This window comes from Ambystoma mexicanum, chromosome 11, assembly GCF_040938575.1.
Source record: "Ambystoma mexicanum isolate Mex_15411 chromosome 11, UKY_AmexF1_1, whole genome shotgun sequence".
In the NCBI taxonomy this organism is placed as follows: domain Eukaryota; kingdom Metazoa; phylum Chordata; class Amphibia; order Caudata; family Ambystomatidae; genus Ambystoma; species Ambystoma mexicanum.
Window position 1 is genome coordinate 757,252,127 of NC_090934.1, and position 16,023 is coordinate 757,268,149.

Sequence of the window (16,023 nt, forward strand, 5' to 3'; positions counted from 1 at the left end):
GTGGTCTCTTTGCTCTCGCCAGCTCCTGATCAAATCATTTGCGATGGTTAGAAGTCATCATTAAAACACCCCCTAGCGATGGATATCCTAGCATGTAGTCAAGAAGAGCTGTGTCCGTGCACTGCATCGTGACCGCTACCCTAAACTGCATGGAATACACCTCTAGGTGTTTCAGGTCAGGCCCACGCTGAAAATGTTTCCTTTGAAGTCATAAAATTATGACTATTGAATGATTGTGCAGGTGAATCGGGATACTTGTATGTATATAATACCTTTCAATGTGTTAGATCTACCTTAATTTATAGGGCTTTCAATGTATGAAGGGCTGGGAGCTTTTCCCTTGTTCTCTCAACTTGGGAGCGTGTTGGTCCTTATTCATAAAGCGTTTTTTCAATAGGATTTTACCATTGAAAAACCTTTCCAAATCAGGCCCTCGGCATAATTATACACCCTTTTAAAAGTAATTTGGTTGTCCAGCAGCACTGCTAGAGTCCCTATAATCCCCAGACTGGCCATGTTTGTGTCCTGGCATCAGCCTTTTCATCCTCCCCTCTTACCACATAAAATTATGATATAGCTTCTAGCATGAATCCGCCCGCTTCGCCCACTTTAGTTATAGGTAGTAGTGTTACCCAATGTAATGGTACTCAATTTATCGACTTCAGAATCATGATGGGTGGAGTCTGTCCTGTGGAGACCCAAACCTGTGGCGGCATGTTACACACAGGTCTCTAAGGGCAGTGCTTAGCATGCTGAGCTATGTTCCTGGCATATCCTCTCCACCACCCCAGTACTAAGACTCACAAATGTCATGTCTTCCAACACATCGAATTCCTGCTAGGAAACAGGACATATTAGCACTGCGTGCTGGATAGGGCGGGTTCCGCGTTCTTTGCTCTTTCCACTTATGTGCCTCTCTACATCTCTCTATTAGTGATTTGGTATGTGCCATGCACAGGACAATAGATGACACAATCCTCCTCGTTATGTGACCAACTAGCTGTCTGGTCTAGGCTTCATACTGGGATCTTACCTGAGCAATAAACACAGAGGATTAAGATGATATCTCCCCAGAATCTGCAACATCATCTTTTTCAGGATGTGAACCAGACAGCACCTGATTGATTATTGGGCGAGCAATCGCGGTTAAGGGGGCAGATTGGGAACGTAGGCATCACTTGGACATTGCCAAAGAGTAGGGGACACAACGCCAGTGGTTTCTGAGAGTGAGGATCATTGAGGGAGGGGCCTGGTAGTGTAACTCCTAATGGCGCATGCAGAGGAGGCTTAACCGAGCGTAGCTGAGATCGCGCAGGACTTACGTATTTCAGGAACAGGTTGAGCTCCTTGTGATCCTTGGGGTTGATCGACGCCTCGAAGAGTGGCAGAAAGATGTTCTCCAGCATTTTCCCAAAACTTGGCAAAATCTTTTTGGAGCTAAATATATCACTGAAAAACAAAACAAACATCATATTTATTTATATCTAATTGCTGTGCTAGCCTCATGGGTTCGTGAAGTCAGAATTTCTTAGACTGTACTTTTTTCTTGACATGCCTAGGGCTTAAATGGTCTTCATATCATTAAAAATTATGTTCTTCAATTGTCACCATCAGTTGAGGAACTTAAAACCTGAATGGCTCATTGCTGGCATGGGGCCCGTTACTGTCTTTGGATAGTTAAGCACAGCACTGGTTGAAGAACCGGAGGTGTCACAGCTTTTGGCAGCTCTGCGGGCCTGATGTGTAAGGAGACTATGGGCCTCATTACAGGTCGGGCGGTCCGGAATTAACATTGGCAGTAAACCCGCCGCCACTGTTAATTCCGGCCCGCCCAATCCCGAGTCCTGCAGGCGGGAGGTGATCTTCCCGCCAGGTCTGACCTGGCGGGTTTAACACCGCCCGCCTGCAGGCAGACGTGGAAACACAAGCACCATCACGAGATGGTGCCGGTGTTTCCACTTCCCCATTCCCATTGAGTCCTAAGGGACTCAATGGGAATGGGGATTTACACCATTCCGCCTCCGGGATTCCCAGGACACCAGGGTCGTAATGCCCTGGTATTTCCGGGTGTCACGGAGGCGGAATGGTAATATGAGTCCGCCGGTAACCAGGCGGTTTTACCGCCGGACTCGTAATGAGGCCCTATGGCTAGGGAACAGTGCTGCATACTCTGCACTAAACGCTTTTGCAAAACCCTGATAGCCATTTCTTTCCGCCAGTCTGTGGATGGTTCATATTGTATCTTCTATATGTTCACTTTTTCTTTCCCTAAGTCCTTAGGCTTCTTATCGGTTGCCTCAATGTACTTAAATCGGTAGGTCATCAGTCCTTCAGAAAATTAAGGTGAAGGAGAAGGAACAGAGAGAGTTCCATAGGGTTGACCATGTTCATTGCAATGGGTCAACTCCAAAGCAATACCCATCTATGATGTTTACATCCTTGTCATTTGGTTTTTAATGATCACATGAAAATGGACAGTAAATAAAGGGAAACGGAATAGTGATAACACATTTCATGAGCAGTTGTGGAAGAGGCACTAAATGGACCATTCAGAAGCTTTCTAGTGATACTTACAAGATCCTGGGGACCTGGATGACCCATCGCATGTTGGGGGAGAACACCTTTTGGTTGATGAACCATTTGGCCAAAATGTCCCATTCATTTGGGGACCGTCCGTATATGGACAGCCGCGGTTCTGAGTACTGGTATTTACTTTCTTCCAGCTCCTGGCCCACCTCCTGTGGAGAAAATCAGAATCCTGAATAACGATTATCGTGGAATGGGTAGGGACAGCACTCTTGCAATGGTATTGTTCGGCCAACTCTCAACCCATCAAATGCTTTGCCAACGACACACACTTTTGGTTTCATCACATGGGTGAGCATATATTCGGTGGAAGAACTAACTAGAGGGGCATATGTGTTTCTTCCTCAACATCATATGAAATACGCTAGGATAGAGTGTTGTTTTCTCCCACTTCCTGGTCAGGGTGATTGGCCGATAAGTCTCAAGTGGCCAAAGTTATGAAAAATGCAAGGAAGGCAGCATAGCAGTCTTCCACACTTCAAATGATGTGTAACACTGAATATGCCATAGCAGCACGGGGTAAAATAATGGGGCCAAGGGGCTGCGAATACCGAAGCGTGTGTTGCATAGGAACCGTTTGACAACCAGAAAGTCTGAAACTGAAGGCCTTTGTCCACCACGCCCTGGCGAATCATATATATGCATGGACACCTTCTTCATCCCCATCTTTTAAATATGGGGAGGCAAAGAGGAAAATGTGTCAAGAGTGCAGTTTTTTGTTTGTGCAGTCACGAAAGGTGTCTAGAGAGAAGCGTGTGGCTTAAGGTCATCTTGTGGGTAGCAAGGGCATGCCACCAGTGGTCGAAGTGTACGAAGAGAAGCAGTGGCACTATGTTCCCTGCTGGCCTGTGCCCATTCCCCACAAACCCCATTGCCACGCCCCCTCCCACGCACCATACAAACCCCCAAATACATGGCCTGCTGTATAAGGGAACGTTCTGTGCAGTGCACTATAGTGCAATTGTCAACTTCTTCCTACACTTTTATTCTGAAACCCTTCCGGAATGGTTTCTTTTTAAAATAGAACTATAGGAAACGTAAAACGTAATTAAATGAATCCATCCTCTTATATCATCTGCATTGAAAAGCATAAAAGACTCTCATTCAAAGCCCCTATTTGAAGCTATTATGTTAAACCTCTTATTTTAATGGCCACCTAATAGCCAAACTAAAAGGTAGAGGAGCACCGCCCCCACCCACTTCGACCACTGCATGCCAGAATCCAAAAGACTGCGGCTTGGAGCATTATGCTAGGAATTATAATAATGCATTGCAAGAAATAGTTAACATTCAAAACGGGAATACAAAATCTCAGCCAGTTTCAGTGGAAAATATATACACAAGAAGCAGCTCAGTCGGGCACACTATTAAAGAGGCTTTTATCTACCAAGCATTAGAAGCACTCAGGGCCCTGGACCCTTACCAGCATAGAGTGTGTAGCCAAAAATACTGCAGCACGCACATTGTGCTGCACATTCAGTGCCTTCCAAGACAGAACCACACCGCTCCACTCCGCACAACTCATCCACTGGTAAGTGCCAGACAGCGATAAAAGCCAAACAAATGTGGCAGTAATTGCAATATCCAAGTCTGCGGTGCCAAGAAGCTGAAAATGGCCTCTGAGTGACTGAGGCTGTTGATACCTTCTTCAGGAGTCACTCTGAAAACCAATGTGCTTGTACTGCAGGAAGATCAGCCGCAGAGCTTCGCAAGAGTACTGACAAAGAGTTACATGCGCCGATATGAAGGTGGCGCTTCCCCAGGCGCTCTTTCATGTGTGTTGATTAAAAGGTATCCAGTGAACTACAGGAAAACAAAAGCAGTGTAATCTTCACCTCTGGAATTGCTCTGGGCAATCCATTTGCATATTGTCTCTCCCCTTTTGTAATGGCTTGGCAGGCAATGAAGGATGGTCTGGGGCGTTGCCCAGAGCAATGCCAGAGGTTACGATTAATTCTAAACCTTCCAGCCATCACCTCTTTTGTTTTGCTGTAGTCACCCCGATTGGGATGGGTATTGCCAGATGTGGGTCCCGTGTCCACTGTGCCTCGAGACCCAAGCTACTCCTCACTGATGACGCCCAACGAGGCTGAAACATGTCTGGGGATGCTTGTGTTCTCGTGCAGAAGGAATGTGACCTAGCAGTTCAGGCTGGCGTGCCCCTTTTGGGGTGGGACAAATCCTAATTTGCATATGGTCTTTCCCCTTTTGTAATGGCTTGGCAGGTGATGAAGGATGGACTGGAGGGTTGCCCAGAGCAATGCCAGAGGTTACGTTTAATTCTAAACCTTCCAGCCATCACCTCTTTTGTTTTGTCATTGTTTCCACAGACATGAATACATTGCTGTGTATATAGCTATTTTTGGCTGGTGAATGGGGCTTGTAATGAGCTGTCAGGTGTTACATGCAAATAAACTGTGCTGATTTTCAATTCCTTAAATTCAGTAGCCTTTACAGATACATCTTTTAAATTCTGGGTCCCTGGCGTTGGTTTGTCTTACTGCAGACAGGCCCCTAGTGGTTTACAGTCTCGCCAATCTGTCCACACAATGTTAAAATGGTGCGCCTGAGCAAATCAATGCCTGGCTTCCACGTTTAGGATCAAAACTGCAGCTATTCTTCTGCAGTCTTCTGTGCTAGGCATGTGCAAGGGCCAGTTTTGTGACGATAGGTGGCCAGGCGTGTCAAGAATCAAGTGTGAATTAATGTCAGGACAGAAAAGGGGGGAGTGGTCACTCATGCCAGACACAATAAGGGAAAAAGATGTCCCAGCAGATCAAATAAATTGGCATTCAACAATGGGAAAGAGGTATTTTGTGTTGCTGCGTACAAGCAAGAATTGAGTATTTATGCAACAAGAGATCAGTGTCAAGTGTGTTCTGATGGCACAAGATATACACAAAACAGTGTTCGCTGATGCCATAAACAATAGACTTTGTGGTCTGAAGTGAAGTTACAACAGTGGCTGTGGGATCACTTAGACCAGGGGTCTGCAAACCTTGGCTACAGATGTTTTGCACTACAGCTCGTTTACTCCTAACCAGCATAGCCAATGGTAAGGGATCATGGGAGTCGTAGTCAAAAACATCTCAAGAGCTGCAGGTTGCAGACCCCGGGCATACGTGTATCGGATGGTCTGCATGGAATGCAAGATTTTCAGCATGTTTATCTCTAGAATGTTAAAGACGTAGCAGAAGCACAGAATGAGGCCCTTACAGCATAATGTGTACTGCCATAATACCCCACCCGCGACATGAGCAAGTCCTCTTTGCTGCTATTGGGGGTAAGCAGAAGTTATGATCATTTAACACCTGGGGAACAGTACATTTCCATTGGATCATTTGGAACAGACAGGCAGCTTAAGGTACGTGAAAAGATAGGTAGCTTTGAAAGACTCCGGAACCGCGCTTACCTTGACAATACGGGCAAAGTATTCACCATTGAGGTAGTTTTCTGTCTTCAAGTACAGGTCCCTCAGCTCACTGGCACCGACTGGGTTGTATTTGGAGTTAAATTTATCGAAGCGATGAAATGTCTGTCGCCCCTATAGTCAAGACAAGCTTTATTAATGCCAACTTAAATGAGACAGATTTCTGTTAGCAGCATTATCTATAAGTGGACTCCATCTCTTTCTTTGTGAAATTAGACGTCTACCCCGGAGGCGTCCATGTTGCCTGCTGCTGAGATTGACTGAAGGAAGAATCGGGCTATTTCCTCCTGGGTCTCAACCGTCCCACTAAATTTCTCTACCTGATACAGAAGAGCAAACTCTTTCTGTGATTCAGGGGGTTTTATTTTAACCTTTTCACAAACTATTTCATGTATTTGGAAAGTTTACCAGTGTCATAAAAGCATGAACACAACCTTTACATTGTGTAATCGTCGTGAATTCTCAGTCTTATTGCACTCTATATATACACTATTGTAAATCAGATGTTGACTTTTTTACACTTTCCCTGCTACCTAAAACTTTTCAATGCATGTAAGACTTTTTCATCATGTCTTCTCGGGCTGTTTACTTATTTTGGTGTTATGTGTCTGGGTATCATATTTAATTAATAAACCCAGGGGGCAGTATCAGGTGAGGTATTTCTCATCTTTCAAAAACAACAAAACAAGATGGCCACCATGGACAAGGGAGAAGGCAACTACACGTAGTTCCCTTCTCCCTTTCCATGGTGGCCATTACTGCAAAAGGAAAGTGCCAGGAACACTGAGTATTCCCGGTGCCGGTGAGGGACAAGAAAGCTCCAGGTAAGTGGGGTGGGAGTCTGCGAGGGATGTGGAAGTTGAGGGTGAGGGTTTGGGGAAAGGGGCACAGGGGCACACAGAGAGCACTTATCTGCTGTCCCGATGGGAAAGATGGCAGCCTTCCGCCTCTGAGACAACTCGGAACGTGGGCTGTACCATCAGCAACAGCCCCCATTCCGAGCTTCCTGGTTGGCTTGTGAGGCTGCCATACCCACCCGCCACAGTGCTAATATAGTTTGGCTTAGTTCTTCTCCAAATCTATATGTTTGAAAATGTATGTATTCATTGAGCTTCAGCAGTATCATCCCTCCCTTACAAGGGGCTTGTTTCATTGAAATTTACTTTGAAGAAAACATGCCTTTTGTCTGGAGTGATCAAACTACAATTGAAATGGGAAATGGGCGCCATCCAGTGTAGGGCTGAAAGTTCACAAACAATTTAGATTGTTTAGCAACCATTTTTAATAAACCATTGTTTTTCTTGTACATATCTGGAATAGAACAGGTGTGTATCCCCCCAAAACTCAATAACCAGATGGTACCAGGGTATTTAAAGTTGGCCATGTTAACTATGCATCTGAGATTGAAAAGGAATTCTGACCCAAATGTTATTTGAAAGACTGTTAGCCGCTCAGCTTCCAAAGAAACTTTGTTTTTGCAGGATTTGGGCATGTTTAAAATCATCTGTGAATATTCTGGCACTGCCATGTTAAGAGGGAGGCCTCCAGGATAATAGGTGTGCGGTTGTCATACTAAGGGGCAATTGAGATGCCCCACCCCTCTCATATTACGTCAAAAGGCACTGCCCAGAAAACAGCATTTAGGCTTTTCAAAGCCGTATATAAAAACACTTTTGAGGCCCCTCTCATCCTCGCCTGAATAAAATCCTCCCCAAGTGCTCACTGGACTTCTAGTATTTGAAAAAATAAAATGGTGGCCAGGAGAATCCAATCAATCGCTCGCTGCCATTACAATGCAATATACTTACGGCATGGACGTCGAGCGAGTCTACGGTCAGGTCATAGGGATCCATCTTAAGACTGTCGAACAGCTCCTTCAGAGTCATCTTCTTGCCGTTCTTCTCGGCCACAATCCTGTCGGCTTCTGTTTTGTACGTGTGCTTGATGAACCTGAGAAGATGTTTCTGGTTCATGCATGCGGCCGCATGGATGTGAGTGTCCACCTGCAATTAGAACAGTGACCATTACTTCTTTACATTTTAGGAAGCGGTTTCCTGCTGAGAAACGCGATATGGTGGTGGCCGTGATGGTGGCTCTGCCACTTTAAGGCTGGTGTAACGGGGTAAAGTCTGTGATTCACATGTGAGGTTTTTCTTACATGTCAATCATTAGTGGGCAGTCTGGCATGTGACTGATCCCATGCCGGCCCCGCCAGTCCATCAGAGGCACTGGCTTGTCAATAGCTATCAGAGTTCTCTATACGCCATTCCCCATTGGACTTTTCTACAAGATGGCCTGGCAAACGAAAAATGCACTACACATTCCAGCTATTACAACAATGGCAATGTTGAAAGAACATAGAACAGGGCAATCAGTTACAAGACCCACTATTATTCCATCAGGAGAGCAGCCATTTACATTCCTGTCTTAAAGAGGCACACTTCTCTGTTAATAAGGAAATGGAGCTAGGGCAGTTACAGTAATCTGCTGCTCCATAACTCTGGGTGTGACCTAAATGCCAAAGGTTGGTGATGTGCATGCAGCATGGGTCTGCGGGTGTGGCCTAAATGCAACAGGCTAGTGATGTGCCTGCTGCAGCGATCTGGATGTGGCCTAAATGCCAAAGGTTGGTGATGTGCATGAAGCATGGGTCTGTGGGTGTGGCCTAAATGCAACAGGCTAGTGATGTGCCTGCTGCATAGGTCTGGGTGTGGCCTAAATGCAATAGATTAGTGATGTGCCTGCTGCAGCGATCTGCATGTGGCCTAAATGCCAAAGGTTGGTGATGTGCATGAAGCATGGGTCTGTGGGTGTGGCCTAAATGCAATAGATTAGTGATGTGCCTGCTGCATAGGTCTGGGTGTGGCCTAAATGCAATAGATTAGTGATGTGCCTGCTGCAGAGATCTGGGTGTGGCCTAAATGCAACAGGCTAGTGATGTGCCTGCTGCATAGGTCTGGGTGTGGCCTAAATGCAATAGGTTAGTGATGTGCCTGCTGCAGAGATCTGGGTGTGGCCTAAATGCCAAAGGGTAGTGATGTACCTGCTACATAGGTTTGGGTGTGGTATAAATGCCACAGGTTAGTGATGTGCCTGCTGCAGAGGTCTGTGTGTAACCTAAAAACCACAGTTGAGTGACCTAAATGCAATAGATTAGTGATGTGCCTGCTGCAGAGATCTGGGTGTGGCCTAAATGCAACAGGCTAGTGATGTGCCTGCTGCATAGGTCTGGGTGTGGCCTAAATGCAATAGGTTAGTGATGTGCCTGCTGCAGAGATCTGGCTGTGGCCTAAATGCCAAAGGATAGTGATGTACCTGTTGCATAGGTTTGGTTGTGGCCTCAATGCAACAGGCTAGTGATGTGCCTGCTGCATAGGTCCGGGTGTGGCCTAAATACAATAGGTTAGTGATGTGCCTGCTGCAGAGATCTGGATGTGGCCTAAATGCCAAAGGTTGGTGATGTGCCTGCTGCAGCGGTCTGTGGTTGTGGCCTAAATGCCAGAGGGTAGTGATGTACCTGATGCATAGATCTGGCTGCGGCCTAAATGCCAAAGGGTAGTGATGTACCTGTTACATAGGTCTGGCTGTGGCCTCAATGCAACAGGTTAGTGATGTGCCTGCTGCAGAGGTCTGTGTGCAACCTAAAAACCACAGGTGAGTGATGTACCTAATGCATAGATCTGGCTGTAGCCTAAATGCCAAAGGGTAGTGATGTGCCTGCTGCATAGATCCGGGTGTGGCCTAAATGCAACAGGGTTAGTGATGTGCCTGCTGCAGAAGTCTGTGTGTAACCCAAAAACCACAGGTGAGTGATGTACATGCCGCAGGTATCTGGCTGTGACCTAAATGCCAAAGGGTAGTGATGTACCTGTTATATAGGTCTGGCTGTGGCCTCAATGCAACAGGTTAGTGATGTGCCTGCTGCAGAGGTCTGTGTGCAACCTAAAAACCACAGGTGAGTGATGTACCTAATGCATAGATCTGGCTGTAGCCTAAATGCCAAAGGGTAGTGATGTGCCTGCTGCATAGATCCGGGTGTGGCCTAAATGCAACAGGGTTAGTGATGTGCCTGCTGCAGAAGTCTGTGTGTAACCCAAAAACCACAGGTGAGTGATGTACATGCCGCAGGTATCTGGCTGTGACCTAAATGCCAAAGGGTAGTGGTGTACCTGCTGCATAGGTTTGGGTGTGGCCTAAATGCAACAGGTGAGTGATGTGCCTGCCGCAGAAGTATGTGTGTGACCTAAAAACCACAGGTGAGTGATGTGCCTGCTGCAGAAGTCTGGGTGTGACCTGAATCCCAGAGGTTTGAAGCCTAGCACATTGACTGACACATCATTCCGCTATGGGGAATGCAATTAAAGGAGTTCGGTGGGTTATAATGGCAACTTTTATTTATAGCACAGCCAAGCTTCCCCCAGTTAAGCCCCTCCTCTCTGCATGTAAATATCTCACTATGTGCAAAACAGATCAACCTCCTACATCTCTCTAACAACACACTGTCCGTAGTCACATTAGTCAAGTCAAGAAAAAATAAATCGGGATCTCGCCCATAAAAGAGTACAAAAAGACGAGGATCTTTCAGACAATTCATCAAAGATTCCTGTATAGAAAAGGGGGCGACTTCCAGAACAATCGTGTGCAATAATAAGACAGCGGTCTGAGTTTGCAGTTTGCACATTACAAGTCACTAAAATAAAAAAACTATGAAGAATGCCATAAAAAACATTGTTATTTCACTTCTACATGAGTCCAATAAAAATATCCAGCGGGTTGTTCCTCTGTCGTTGAAAGCAGAACTCGATGATCACCAACAGTACCTTTGCCGATGTGTGTAAAACGGTCTTTGCCCACCCCCAAAAGTCCCCACTATCTACGACTTTGCTGCTATTCTTAAGCTTCTGTGAGGCGCCTTCTGATTGGACAAAGTGGCATGTCCAGGGAGTGGCCTGGGTGGCACGTGTTACCCCTGGAATTTGATTGGCCACCCCAGGTGGCACCCCATTATCCAACTATGATCATTATGTGTGTGTGCGCTCGTACTTCATGCCACCCCTGTATAAGTCACTGCCCCACTTGGGCCACCCCAGTCAAAAGAGTCTGGACACACCACTGATTGGACCAGGCATGTGTGAGCAGCAGCCAGTAAAGAAGGCAGGGAAAATCAAGGCGGTGCTTACAGATGGCAGCCCCTCCCCCTGTGTTCCTTTCAGGAGGGCACCTCCTTATTGAGCTGTGCACCTTTCCGTCAACCCGTTCAGCACAGCTGCGATGTTCTGTCGAGGGTCTTTAAATGAACAGCTATCTCATGCCAGTGTGCCAGCAGTACCGTGTCCCATGCCAACATCAAACGCACAACGGAGATCATTAAAATGCAGGAAATGGGAAGACATAGTGTCTGTGTATTCTAAGCACTCAAAGAACGTGCTTGGATGATGCCTTGAACAGGTTTGGCAAGTCCCGGCCTGCTCTGAACCACGTTCCCATGGTAATGGCGGAAAATGTAAACAGCTCTGCCGCGTGCCATGTTTGCCTGTTTATAGCCATGCAAGTCACCTGTTCACAGCTTTGCAAAGTTAGGCGACAGAAACTCGGGTCTCTATGGGAGAAAAGTAGAGTGGGTGCAAGTGCACATTAGCACAAAGGCAAAACTTGCACTCGTGCCCATGATACATTCTCTGCATGAATGTGTGCACTAGGACAAATCGCCTCCTAGTGCTAAGACTAGGTCAAACATTTCCCTTATTCAAACAATGCATCAACATAGTATGTTTTTGCAGTAGGGCAAGTTTACCGTAGTGCTAATTGACCTTGCATCAATGCATGGTTGCTGTAATATGGCCCTGGAATGTTTTGCAGCTTCTCTGTTACCCTAGCTGAATGCATTGTATGATATCATAAGATATGATAGGTTATTTATAACATGCTTAATACCCAGAGGTTTCTAAGCGCGGACCCGGGTATCGAACCTGTGTTGCTCCGTGTCATTTTGCTTCCAAGGCGAGCATGTTGCACCTGAGCTATCCTCCCGAGACAAGGATAGTTTATTCTATCTGATAGACGTGCTAAAATGTAGTAATACTCAAAATTAAATGTCACATTAAATAGGAACACACAAGCCGTGTGTTTAGAAAATGGGGTGATGTAGTGCTGTGTGCTTGGTGTGATGTAGTGCTGTGTGCTAGGTGTGATGTAGTGCTGTGTGCTAGGTATTTGAATGCATTATCCTGCTCATCTTTATGACATGTTGTGACATGTCTGAACCCTGTACCCGGATGCAGTGTGTCTTCTGGGTTAATTTAACTATGTGTGATATTTAATTCTAATCAGGCAGCACTTTATAAAAATATATTCTATATACAAACACATAAGACACTGCGCTGAGTGTTAGATCAACACTTGTAAGGAAACAATTAGTACATTTCTTGGTCCTTTTTGGTGGTGATGGAAAGTGATTTTCAGTGAACTTTTATTCCATGCCTACGGCGCAATGTTATGTTAGTATGCATGGTGTTTGCGGAGCCCACATCTGCCACTGGTATGGTGTTTTAGCACTGTGGGCCGCGTAGTGCATAAGTTGCTCCACGCTCTGGGCTTTCATGCAGAACAGTGTTGGAAGGCAGGCTTCTACTAGATGTAGAAGGTGGGTTGTGCATAGGATGGTGGGCTAGCCCGATGGCCTGCATCGGTTGTGCTGTTAAAACACCATGGGCCACCTCACAAGTTGGGCGGTATCCTGGCTGGGATACCACCCAACTTTATTTGCGTTAGCTTCCACCCATCTGGCAGTATTACTGCCGGATCACGGGTCGGGCGCTAACTGTTACTCCCCATTCACCATTGGGTCCACTGGACCCTATGGGGAATTTTCTGCAAAATTACTGTGCGGTAATACCGCTGGCGGTAATTGCGCTGAAAATTGGCATTTTTCCAGCATGTTTACCAGATTCGAAATTGGGAGGACCCTGAAATGCAGTGGTAACACCGTTATTTGAGGGCTACCGCCCAACTCGTGATCAGGCCCAATGACTGAGTGGTTTAATGCATTGCTTCAACTGTTTTCTGGCACCATTCAGCATTGCAGTCCACACTAGTGTGCAGGGGTGGCCTGGGAACCAAAACGATGCCGGGAAATCATTTTCAAAGTGGCCCCCTATTCCACATTTTCAGCAAGTCCAACCATTTTCCAATGAGAACATTTGGAAATAAAATCGGTTACCACACAAAAGAGGCCCAGGGTGCAGAGTCCTACCAGGAAATCTCCAGAGTTCCCTATAGGCCAGTCCACCCCTGCTAGGATGTCCCCAGCAGCAGGGTCAACCAGGAATCTGCAACCCTTCCGACTGTGATGAGTAGTGCATCCAGGTGAAAGGTTGCAATGTGGATCTGCACTCACTGGCCCTTGGGGTCCTGAGAGCCCCCAGCCCAGCTTGAATGTCTAATAGGCACCTCAGCTAAGGCACCACAGTGTGCTCATGATGGGCACCGAAGGTGAATGGCATGTACCCTTTCTCTGAGCATAAAGGGGTGCAAGTTCCGTACTGGCGTGGCTGTTTTTTAAGGCAGTCCTACTTGCATTGACAAAGGTGCAAAGGATTATAGCTGTTTTTTATGGAATAAATCCATAAACTCTAGCAACCTTCATTGCTGTCTTTTCTCTTCCGCCTTCTCCGCAACATGCCGCTACTGCATTGGTCATTCCTTCGATGGCAGTGCCTTGGTTCCTTCTGCCTATCCGCCGCCCTGCTGTTCTATCAGTCACCGCCTCTCGTGCATGGCTCTGCTTCTTTTTCAAAGCCACTTGTAGACCAGCTCATGATGGGGCAAGCTCAAAGAAGTCTTAGCTTCAGCTCAAAGCCCAGATCCCACCTCCTCCATCATATTTAACCAATCGAAACGCTCTTTACTTGTCACCATCCCCCGCTCAGCAGACTTATTTTCCCAATCCTATTCTGGCCACTGTTTACCCAGGTGCATTCGACTGACCTACTAATCCACCCATGGAGACTTCTCATGGACTGGTGGTGAGATATACGAATGGTGTGCAGGGCTCTCATCTTTCTTCATGTTGAAATTGCTGAAACCCCAGATCACTTCTGTAGGCTCTGTGTATACGCCCCAAGGACACTCAAAAGGTTAAACGTTTCATAGATAACCCAGGCGAGGGAGGCCCTCTGTGTCTTGCCATGGAGTCAAGCGGCTCATCGTGGAGTTCAGCTTGCAGTCATTGTGGGGTGCACCGCAGCACGCTCTCTGAAGCCATCTTAAAGCAGTACGAGTATGTTTCAAATTAAATAATGATAATAATTATTAGTAGAATATAATTTAACCATAGGCCCTCTCAGAGCAACATTACATTTCTAGAAACAAGCTATAGGTATTCTACAAAACAGACCTCACAATGACAGTAAATAGTTATAAGAGTTACCGACTGTACGGCATTAAACGTGCGTCTATAGCTTTTTGAATACATCGGTACGATAAACAATATCCATTTTCAGGAATCTTTGACATGCAGCTCAGCCATTTTGCCGGCAGCTTTGACGTGCGTGCGTTTGTTCGCGCGCGCGTGTGTGTGTAAGGTGGTTCTTTATTTGTTCTCAGATGACAAGGCAGAGGTTCACGCCAGAAGGAGAAACCATCAAGCAGGCAACAGCCAGCTCTCGGAAGCTGAAATTAGTCTAGCTGCCTGTGTGCCTGTCTGGTGGCAGGGGCAGCCTCTGCTGTTTTTTCTACGAAGCTGACTCAATCTTTCACCACAAGATGAACAGGAACCTACTGACTTCCTGTATTTGCAGAGTCACCACAACAGATAAGTAAGGAATAGGTGTGAGGAATCTCAGAGCAGCCACAACAAGCTCCTGCATAAAAAACAGTGGACGCTTCATGCCAACAACTGGTAGCAAGCAAAGGAGAAGAGCAGGGCAGACAGGTCCAACCACACTCAAAGCGCATGCTAACTTCATAACAGAATGGATTCACGCCATCGACAATATGATCAAATAGCCAAAGCGGAGCTCGCAGTGGGGGAACACAAAATATTTACTTGTGGAACACTGCTCAGAAGCAGCATTATATCCAAGCCGCCTTGAGAAGCCCCTGGTTGCAGTCTAGGTGAAGGCCACTCAAGACAAACCTTAGATCAGGTTTCCTACTGTTCTGACCTGTAGGTCTTGGTCAGGGATGTAGGGCTCAGGCACAGCTGGCAAAATGTGTAAGAAATGTGTGACAGGCAGCGCATTTCGGAATTTGATTATTTGTGGCCATGGTTTTTAACACACAAACAGACAAGTGGCCATGGCCTGATGTCTTTTTGCTATATAGAGGAATTCTCCCTCTTAAGCACCCCTAAGTAGTTCATATTATAACTGTATTGCAATATTTTACTAAAGGCAATTCCTTATGCTTGCTTAACCAACCTCAATCATCAGTTTTCTAAATGCCAAAAGCACCTTAAGACTCTTTGTAAATGTGTTTACTTGGAGACCAGCCAGAACTTGTTCAATGGGTCTGGCCATCACTCACTCCTCCCTTAAATTTGTAATCAGGAATTTCAAAAGGTCATGCCATTGGAGTATTAATCCGGTTTGGCGCAGGTGCATTGTTCGGCCATTTCAGACCGATATGCCTTCTGGTCTGTAGGGCGCAGATGTGAAATAATCTTTGCAAAGTTAAGACCTAGCATCATCATCTGAAAGGTAAGCGATAAAGAGAACCGCCGCTTTCTTTGGGAAGTGCCATTAGCTCTCACTCAATAACAGGGGGATTTCCACAAGATAATTAAAAACAGGCATTTGAATCCACCATGTAACAAAACCATAGAATTATGACAAGTGTCTTAAAATGTTCTAATACAGTAAAATACATGTCAGAATACTGTGCAAAAGTAGGAACATAACCACAGGATATTTTCTCATTGGACCATAAGCCATAATCAAGTTCATGGTTCCACAACGTTTCAGCCTACGCAACACTTCCTCCATTGCAATTTCAATCACACTGCCTGG

At 46.1% G+C, this 16,023-nt stretch overlaps 1 protein-coding gene across 3 annotated transcripts in view; it reads right to left on the bottom strand.

The window, feature by feature from the left end:
- The window catches only part of AMPD3 (adenosine monophosphate deaminase 3), a 144,482-nt gene that overhangs the window by 30,651 nt on the left and 97,808 nt on the right, over positions 1-16,023 (bottom strand). For all 3 annotated transcript variants that reach the window (XM_069623659.1, XM_069623657.1, XM_069623658.1), the window contains exons 7-10: positions 7,825-8,019; positions 5,999-6,130; positions 2,575-2,738; positions 1,323-1,449 (exon numbers count right to left, since the gene is read on the bottom strand). In XM_069623659.1, the coding sequence (XP_069479760.1) occupies positions 1,323-1,449; positions 2,575-2,738; positions 5,999-6,130; positions 7,825-8,019 (618 nt within the window). The remainder of the gene's footprint in view (positions 1-1,322; positions 1,450-2,574; positions 2,739-5,998; positions 6,131-7,824; positions 8,020-16,023) is intronic.